This window comes from Emys orbicularis, chromosome 22, assembly GCF_028017835.1.
Source record: "Emys orbicularis isolate rEmyOrb1 chromosome 22, rEmyOrb1.hap1, whole genome shotgun sequence".
Taxonomy (NCBI): Eukaryota; Metazoa; Chordata; order Testudines; family Emydidae; genus Emys; species Emys orbicularis.
In genome coordinates, this window is record NC_088704.1 from 9150343 (window position 1) to 9160027 (window position 9685).

General features: G+C 50.7%; 1 protein-coding gene across 1 annotated transcript in view; it reads left to right on the forward strand.

Annotated features, from left to right (window-relative positions):
• VWA5B1 (von Willebrand factor A domain containing 5B1) overlaps positions 1–6530 on the forward strand; it is a 57430-nt gene extending 50900 nt beyond the window's left edge. The window contains exons 18-21 of the mRNA XM_065421402.1: positions 2776–2850; positions 3530–3599; positions 5152–5275; positions 5763–6530. Of these exons, the coding sequence (XP_065277474.1) occupies positions 2776–2850; positions 3530–3599; positions 5152–5275; positions 5763–6530 (1037 nt within the window). The remainder of the gene's footprint in view (positions 1–2775; positions 2851–3529; positions 3600–5151; positions 5276–5762) is intronic.
• Positions 6531–9685: the final 3155 nt, after the last annotated feature.

Below are 9685 nucleotides of genomic sequence, written 5' to 3' on the forward strand. Positions count from 1 at the left end.
TTCTCCCTGACCCCTACTAATGATCTATTTATTCTTTGAACTGTGAGGATTGTCATCTCTAGTCATTTCTGCCCTAGCTAGAGGGACCCACAGATGCTATTTGGAATCGTACAATTAAACACCTAATCCTTGCTGAATGTTACTGCAGGATTTGCTTCCACAATTTCCTGTGGTAGTGAGTTCCACAGTCTGAGGTTGATGGTCTTTAAAATTGGGTTGTCACTTCTCCTAGCTCGCATCCCCACATCTTATCAATGAAAGACCCTTCCATAATGACTGTAGCTGAGTCCAGCCCATCCCCCTGACCAGTGCCTTGATACTGGATGCCTCAGTATCCCAGTATGCCCACTGTTCAGAGTTGTACTTTGACGAGATTTTGGCCCCTCCATAAAGGCTTCAGAAATTTGCCACACCAGCCCTTGTTTGCTCTAGGTTCAGCTCCATGCCTCCTGCACTCCCTAAAGATTAGACCTTGGCACCAATCATTGTTAGACTTGCTAAATAATCCAGTGGGCATGACAGCTTCTTTCCAAGCTACCCAGCTTCTCAGGGGTAATTTGACCTGAAAAGCTCAGTTATCAGCACTTGATCATTAGCGCTGTCCCAGTGTGTACTCCAGGTTCCCTGGCAGCACGGGGGAGATACGGGGGTTGCATTGGGAGGATGAGCACAACGGCTTGGATCCTAAACATTTCTGAGACACTGAAAGTTTTCCCATCACTGAGAGCAAGAGAGAGAGAGGAGGAAATCTCTGGCTAAAAGAGAGAAAAACACCATTAAAGGAAATTAAAAAAGCCAACCAGGTGCAGCCAATAACATGTCTGATGATGCTGTAACTTGCTTCCCATTTTCTTTACGTGCTCAGATAAATCACATTTCTCAAAACGCACTGGGTTTATTTCAGAGTTTGAGGCTTATAAATTCTAGATTTTTTTCCTGGAATGAATAAAAAACAGACTGTCTTGGCATGCGCATTCCTGTAGCACCTTCCATTCCAGCATTCCTGAGCAGTTTCCAAACCTTAAACCGCACAGCGTTCTGGAAAAAACGGGATTGTCCCCATTTTACAGAAGAGGAAACTGATTTTTATGACTTGCCCAAGGTCAAATGGTGACTCATTGGTAGAGATGGGAGTAGGAATGACTCCTGCTCTGCTCCAGGTTCTAGGCCACACTCTCTTCCTGGATTAGAGTAGACTAGAATGAAGGTCACGAGAGCCTGATTGGTGGATTCAGATCTGCAGAGGGACACAGCAATGTCTGACCCTTTGGGAGCCTCCTTTTAAAAGGCTAAATAGCCTCAGGTGCTCATGCCTTTCAGTTCAGTAGGACGGTACAGCCAGCTCCACCAAGACATGTTAGAATGCATCTTCTGGGGTTGGAATTTCTTCCCCTTCACCCTTCGAGCTCTGGTTGTCCTAAGCAGAACTGAGGTCCATTGAAGGAGCCCATCAGGCGCCATGAAGAGAAAGTAGATGTGGTGGAGGTGCACATGGAACAAATAGTGATGACGATGCAGTGGTGATGGGTGAGCTGGATTTGGCAGGGGTTGATGGTTGGGAAGCAGTGATCTCTGTTCAGGATTAGGGTTTGGTAAAGGCGGAAGAGGGGCCCAAGGATGCTGAATGTGGTTGTGATGGGGTGTCTGCCCCACACTGGTGGAGAAAGGGTTAAAAGCAGCCCTGGGGAGGCTGCGCAGCAGGCAGCCAATCAGTGAGGGGCTGCAAGGAGCAGCCAATCAGGGCAGAGCAGGCCCATATATAAAGAGAGCTGCAAGGCAGAGGAGTCCGTTCCCCCTTGGGAGCCCTGGGAGAAGGGACTGGGTCCCTGAAGGGCTGAGGGAACTGCCAGCACCGGGACAAAGCAGTGTTGGGCTGGGTCAGGGGAGCGAGAGGGAGCTCCAGCCTGACTGGCTGAAAGACTGAAGCCCGGATACGGGGCAGAGGTGCTAGGGCTACGGGAAAGTGGCCCAGGGAAATGGACGGTGGGGACAGTGGAAACGGACAGAGCATGGCTGCCACCTACAGGGTCCCTGGGTCGGGACCCGGAGTAGCGGGTGGGCCCGGGTCTCCCCCCTGACTTGCCACTGAGGGGAGTGGCCAGTGAAGGGCTGCAGTTTGCCACAGAGGCGAGTGGCTGGACAGAGGACTGCTGCTCCCCCAGAAAGGTGGGGGGAGAACAGAATGGGGCACGGCCGGAGGGCTCTGTCCTGAAGAGGATGCCGCGATTCTTGAGGCGACGTGGGTCCAGAGCAGAAGTGACGGCAGGCAAGACACCTCCAGAGGAGAGCGCCCTGCGAAAAGACTGTGCTAATTCCCAGAATGACCAGCAGGAGGCGCCACGGCAGTGAGGCAGAACCATGACAGTGGTTAACAGAACTGTCACACTGTGTAATCCTGACATGGCACTTTCCCTCTCAGTGTAGCCATGGCAGTGGTTTTGATTTGGAGACAGGTGTCGAAGGTAGCTACATCCTCAGCTAGTGTAAATCAGCAGAACTCCATTGAAACCAATGCAGCTACCCAGCGTACACCAGCGGACGATCTGGCCAAGCCATGGTAACCAGGAGGAGGAGGGAGATGGTAGTCTGTTGTGGTGCCAAGGGTGACGAACAAGCTAGCAGACAGACAGGCAGTGCTGGCTGTTATGGAGGAGGATGGTCATGCTGAGGGCAAGGGGGCCGGGTTGTGACCCTCACTCTGAGGCCAGGGTGATGCTGACACATGGTAATGATGTGGAGAAGGGTGATGTGGCCATTGTGCTTCTGCTGTTGCAGATGCAGATGAGAACAGCCTGTCGCCCGGCAGTACACCTGCCTCTTCCGGCTGGGAGCGCTACAGTGTCCCGGAAGGTAAGAGCAAGACATGCACAGGATTTCTCAAGGTCGCCGTGGCACCACTTCATCCGACTGAGGTTTCAAGTTGAAAATTTTTTAAACCTGCCAGGATCTAAGTTCAGGGTTCTGTGCTTCTCCTGCCACCACTGGTCACAGCCAATGGCAGGGCAACATCTTTCTGTGCTGAGCCAGGGGTTGGTGAGAGAGCTCAGACTTCTGAAGTCAGGTGTCGGCAGCTCCGTGCCTGAGAAAATGATTTTCAGCTATTGCATTTTAAATCTGGTGCCTGCCCATGACTTTGGCTGGTGATTTGGGCTCTTAACTGAATTATTTAGAACTACTTTGGCCAACATCTTTTAAACACTGGTGCCTAAAATTAGAGACCTAAATCCATATTTAGGCAGCTAAATCAGTGCTCTGATTTCTAGAGGTGCTAAGCACTCAGCATCTCCCAGATAGTCTTTCATATGAACATCTCAACATTTTTTGAGTGGTGGATAAGTATCATTATCTCCATTAGACACATGGGGAAACAGAGGCAGAGCGAGATGAAGTAACTTGTCCAAGGTCACAAAGCAATTTAGTATCAAAGCCAGGAATAGAACCCAGGAGCCCAGCCTCCAGCCAGCACTCCCTGATTAACGCTTCCTTAATGCCAGATGTTTCCTCACCTTGGCTCTGTATTTCTCCCCAGCTCCGCTGCAGAGTCCGTCTGCTTCCTCTGCTCACTCCCAGAAGTCTATTGATACCCTTTTTTCTGCCAGGTAAGGGGCAGCAGAGCATTCTCTGACTCAATGAGACCCCAGGATGGAGTATTCCACTGCTCCGTGTTTTCTCCTGGCTGTGGGTTTGACAAAAAGAATCCACACGAGGGAAAGCCTGTAGGCTGTTTGGGGGTGTGTCCACATCAGGCAGATGGGCAGCTGGTTACACTGTAGAAAGGGGGGTTGGTAAAGGGAATTTCACTGACCAAAATGCTCTGCAGCTCACTCTTGCTTTGATACTGTGACACTCGTTGGCTGGTTTACTGGGCCAGGCAGACAGCTTGTGAGCCAGGCTTAGTGACAATCAGCCAACAAGGTGAGCCTGACGATTAGCAAACTGCCTCTTTTTTTTATTCTTTATTTTAAATGTATCGTGCAAATTTGGTGCTTGTAAAAGGAAGGGAAGTACTGGGCCAGTGCTGCAGCCTGTTAAAATCAGTGGTGTAACTGCGAGGAGGATTTGGTTTGTGTAGGCTCTAGTCTAGACACAGGCATCACATGGCAGCAGCAAGACAAGCTTTATCAGATTGCCCCACCAGGGCTCCCTAACTCTGATTTGGAAGGGCCACCAGTGAGGGGAGTTGGCCTGGGTCTCTCTGCTGAAAGGGGTGAGTAGTGCGAAGTGTGGTGTGGACACCTGCCCACAGATCCCCAAATTCATGTGACGTTGACCAGTGACCAGACAAAAGATGGGAACATTTTGCAGTCGCTGTCTAGCTAGGCTGCATTTAAACCAGAGACTTAGTGCTGAAAGATTCTGTAGCCTACTACCATGTCCCTGAGCCATCCAGGGAGGGAAGGGTGGGGATATCTCCATGTCATCTGGTATGGAGAAATTGTGCTTGTCTAGGCCTATTGAAATCCAAGGGGACAGAGGCTCCTAAGTCACTTAGGCATTTTTGACCAAAAAAATCCTAAATTTTTCCCTTTTTCTAATGACGTTAAGAGAGGAGGGATCAAGGCAAAATGCCCCCTCTCTTCCCCACCTACCTACAGACTTCTCACGCTCTCTTCTGGCTACCTCCCTGACTCCGGTCCTTGGAAACCCCTGCCGGAGTCACATGGCTCATCCAGAAAGTGACAAGAAAAGGATCAGGGTTCCCATGTTTTTGACAAGCTGAAGCATTAGCTTCTGGGCCACTCGGAAATGATGGTCCTCAGAATGTCCCCTCCCAGTCTGATCTTTTGGAGAGTCTAACAGGAGATGTTCCTGGATGGAATTTGCCTTCCTATGGGCATATGCTAGCTTGAGGAGACTTATCTGTGCAGAGTGGGGAGAATTTCCCATACCAGAGGCAAGGCCGCGTGACAGTCTAGTGCAGAAGAGAAAGGGGAGAGGGGGTTGTGTCTCTTGTATGGGAAGCCAGTTGAATTGATGTCTCGCAGCCAGACCGAGCATATGTTTCTCTGACAGCTGCGCTACCACATGACTTAGTGTAGGGCGCGGTGTGTCAGTTACTGGAAATGCTGAGAGGTGATTTGTTAGTTGGAGGCAATGGGTCTGAGAGGCAGGTATGTAAATGCCTCCTTTGTTATGTCTGTCCTGACGCAGATTGACCCTTCATAAAACGAGACTGCTGACTCGAGCAGCCAAAGGCTTCATGAGTAAATCCCCAAGTCGGGTGAATGAACCCAGCTCCGAGAGCAGCAATGAAAACATTGACTACCTACCCCTGGTAAGCAACCAAACCAGACCTCAGGCTCATGTCATTGGGATGATGGGAGGTGGTGGGGGCTCTTCTGGCATATCACCATGCACACACATAGCCACACCACACATACATGTGTGTTAGCTTGAGTTCTGATCAGCAGACACCCAATTCCCATCCCCAAATCCCCCAATTGGGCTGGAAAACATCCCAAAACTGGTAGGGGCAGAAGAGGCCAAAGCAGAGACCACTGCACTGGGGGAAAAGGGGGAAAATATGGCCCAGCTGGGGCCACCTCTCCCCCCAGCAACCTTTTGGACCCAAAACTGTGGAGGGGACCCCACTACTTTGGGGGCACGAGGGCCCAGCTGGTGCCTCTCCTGTCAAGCACCCATGGGGTGGATTCTTGGTGGGTAGGTTGCTCCAAAGCCCTGTCTGTGCACACAGAATGCGCTCTTCCCCAGGGCCTTACCTCAGCGCCTCCCTAAGGAAGTGTTGTTATCCCTCTCCACAGGTGTCTCTGCAGTTGGCCTGCGGTGCCTTCCTGCTGAACCCGGCGTTCTGCCACGCAATCAGCATTCCCATGGAGAAGCTGAAGTGGACGTCTCCGTTCACCTGCCACCGGATGGCTCTTAGCCCCTCCGCCAGCTCCTACAACACTAAGAAGTCAGGCCCACCTCAGGAGCCCAAGAGCCCTGGATGCAGCCGGCAGCTGCTGGCACCGAATGACGTTCCCAGAGAGAGCTCCTCAGACAGCGACTTCACTCCCGGTGCAGCACTGAACAGCCATGGCGAGGCTACGGGAGACGCAGGCCGGCCTCGCCACTTCTCTGGCAGCGCAGTGGAAAGCCTCTCAAAGGCCCTGAAAGCTGAGAACGAACTCTCACCTCCTGCCATCACCATCCGCCGCTTCTCCTCCCCTGAGAGCACCCAGTCCCCTCGGGAGCCGCAGAGTGACAGCGGCAGAGGCTCGGAGTCTGACAGCTCCGAGCTGCAGTCTCTGCTCTTTGACATCGAGCTGCATCAATGGGCTGAGCCAGAGGGGATGCTCTGGGCCACAGCAGTCGCCCTGGCCTGGCTGGAGCACAGCTCCGCCTCCTACTTCATTGAGTGGGAACTGGTGGCCGGCAAGGCCAGCATGTGGCTGAGTGAGCAGGAGTTCCCGGAGGGCCGGAGCCTGGGGACCGTCAAGGCCGCAGCCCGGCAGCTGTTTGTTTTGCTCAGGCACTGGGACGAGAACCTTGAGTTCAACTTGTTGTGCTACAACCCCAACAACGTGTAGGAAGAGGAAGTGCGAAAGGGGGGAGTCAGGCAGTCCGCTGAGAAAGCCTCTGGGGTACAGGGACTGGTCCTTTAAGAAACACGGTCTAACAGCTGAGCTCCACCACTGCCGTGCCATGCCATGCACCTTTATTAGGACAAGCCTTTCTGCAGGCCAGAAAACAAACAAGGTCATTCAAACCCCAGCACTAAACAATTCTTCTTCTTCTTGTTGTATAAGCAGGGTATGATTCACCTGTAGCACTCACTGCTGCAGGAGGTTATTAAGGCCAATATCTAAACGAAAGGATGATTCATTTCTGTGACTAGGAATAGCATCTCCAGTTACACGAGGTACTAGGCACCTTCCCTTCAGGCTGGGCTTCATCTGATCCCCAGCACCAGTCCCAGAAAGAGAATCCCAAATCTTCAGTCAACCATCTCATCCTTCATGCTTCGCCATCCAGCCAAGCCCTTCCCTTTTCACCCAGTCACCATCAATCCTACGCTCATCTTTTCACCCAGAGCATTTCCAGCCATGATTCATCGTTCCCCGGTCTCCATCTAGACTGCATTATCGTGAAGATTAACATGTGTCTCTTGTCTCAGGGATGGGTGTTCGAGCAGCCACTCTGCCTCATGGGTCAAGGTTACTGGAAATCCAGACCGCGGCCAAGCCGCTTAAGATGGAAAAGCAACACTGGGGATGGGGAAAACAATGGAGTGAATTGCCAGGTCCTCCCAGATCACTCATTCTCTACAGCTGTGGAGTTGGACTGGGATTTTCAAAGGCGCCTACAGGATATAAACACCCAAATCCTATTGTAATCCCAACTGGGTGCATAACTCCCTTAGGCTTCTTTGGATAGCCTGGCCTTGGTTCCAGGACAGTCTTACAGGTTGGTTCACAGCTGACAATGTGCCCTAGAATCTTTTGCATGCAGAGTGGGGGTAGGCTGGGGCCAGACTGCACAGCCAGCAAGCAGCCGGAGGAATACAGGAGGTGGATTAAAGCAAATCTATTCCCCAAGCACTTTCAGGCCCAGTGTAGCAGAGCTAGTAGAATGCACCTTGGATTAGAGCAGTTAAAGCTTTTCAGTCCCCATCAGTGCATTGAGTACATTCCCGCTAGAAGGACAGCCTCCTGGGAGAGGCTGTATCAGCGATTAGACTGATATTACATTTGATCTGAACCAGAAGGTCTAGGCCTGCATTGTATCCACGTGTTCAAGCCTGTGCCACTTTGCCCAGTGGCTTTGAAGCGTGTGTTCTTACACTTAGATTTTCTGACCCTCATGCAAAACAGTCTGCTGCCCCGTTGAAAGCTTCTGCTAGCCATGCCTGTGGGTCAGGGGTTTGGTGGAGCTCTTTTGCCATTGGACTGGCCACCTTTTCTCCCCCGTTCCCATGCAGACCGAGTGCCACTTTCTTGTGCCTACTGCAGACTTGTTGCATCATATCTCCCCTCTCGTAATGCCCCTCTTGAGTGTGTGGGCAAAGCTAAGCGCTGCCCAGCATTCGTCTCTTGACGGTGTCTTTTGAACAGCTTGGATTCCATCATCCTTCCTCTAGCCTCGCTGCTGAATTTGTTTCCATTCTCGCAGTGCTGTGTTTTGACTTGACTGCCATACCCCAGCACGGCATATGACAGGCAGCATCTGTGGATACCTGGCTCCATGCTTCTTAATACAAAGTGACAGCTGATAGCAAATTGTATTGACAGACCCTCTTTTGACTGCAATTACTCAGCAAGAACCGTTCTGAATCAGTTATTCATAGTGGAAGGCAACTTTAAGCCAGAGACTCCAGCTCTCAGCAGCGTCACCAGAACCGGTCCCATTAACTCCTGCTAATGCCAGTAACCCACTTTGGCTGACAATTGTCAGAAGGATATTAATTAAATGAAATACATTACAACCTCCTTAGTTCAGAATAGATTGAAAATTAAAGACCGGATTCTGCCCGTGGGCCCAGCGATAGGACTCACTGAAATCAATGGGCGTTTGGACACACATATCCAAGGGCAGAATGTGACCCTTCCATGACAAACCAATCAGCGCAACTTGCTTGTCCTAATCAATGTGCAAACAACTGTGGCTGTCTCATCGGTAGGGACAGATGGTGAGTGCATCCTAATTACCACGCAGGGAAGTGGGTGATGCCCTAACATCAGGGCGTCTCCTGCATTCAAATTTTAAGCTGCCGTTCAGGAAAACATCCCTATTCAAGACAACCCTTAAGCATGTGTTTAGGTCCCACTGAAGTCAACAGAACATAAGCACCTGCTTCTCTATATCTGGCCCATAGTCATTAGCTGCTCCCTGGCTACAGAGAGTTGGATGTCTTGGGTGAAAGAAAGCTAAAGATTTGAGGTTGATGGGTGAGGATTGGAGCTGGTCAAAATTTGTCAACCCAAACATTTTCCGTTGGAAAACCTGGTTTAGTTGAAGTTGACATTTTGGAGGGAAAATGTTGATTTCAATGAATTTGGGTGATTTGTTTTTTTTCCTGACAGGAAAATTCTAAAAATAATTTATTTCATTTCAGCTTCAAATTTTGTTGGTTTTTTTTGGTCCTAGGAAACTGACCAATTTCCCTTTCCCTTTTCAGTTTTTGGTTCTTCTGCCTCCCCCCCCTTCTCTCCCATTTTTACCCCTGCCCCTTTTTTCCCATTGGAAGAAGGCAGGAGAGGTAAAAAGAATGTGAGAAAATGAGGGAGAACCCACTTTTCACAATTTTGGGGGGTTTGTTTTGCAGCTGGAAATAATTAGAAAGCGGAAAGTGGGACTTTCCCTCCCCCCCCCCCCCCCACTTCCTTTTGAAACCAAACCTTTCATTTGGAAATTTCCCATGGAAAATGGACACTTTTCAACCCAGACATACTCAGTGGGCATTTGTTGCAAGAAAGCTGCCGGTTTCTGACCAGCTCTTGTGAGAACAGCTTGCAGGGGGTCAGAGCTGCTTTTGTCACTAGAGCAGATTACAGGAAACTCCCCATCCCTGTTGCTGTCAATCCAGGACAATGATGTCTTGTCCACTCAGGCGGTGGGAGTGCGTTCCAGACCTCTCCAGGGTCTTTCCTGGTTATGTTTCAAACGAGTCTCTGAACCTGCTGGAATCCCACGCGTGATCAGCAGCAGCCACCCCTGTGTCATTGGGTGATGTTACCTCTTCATC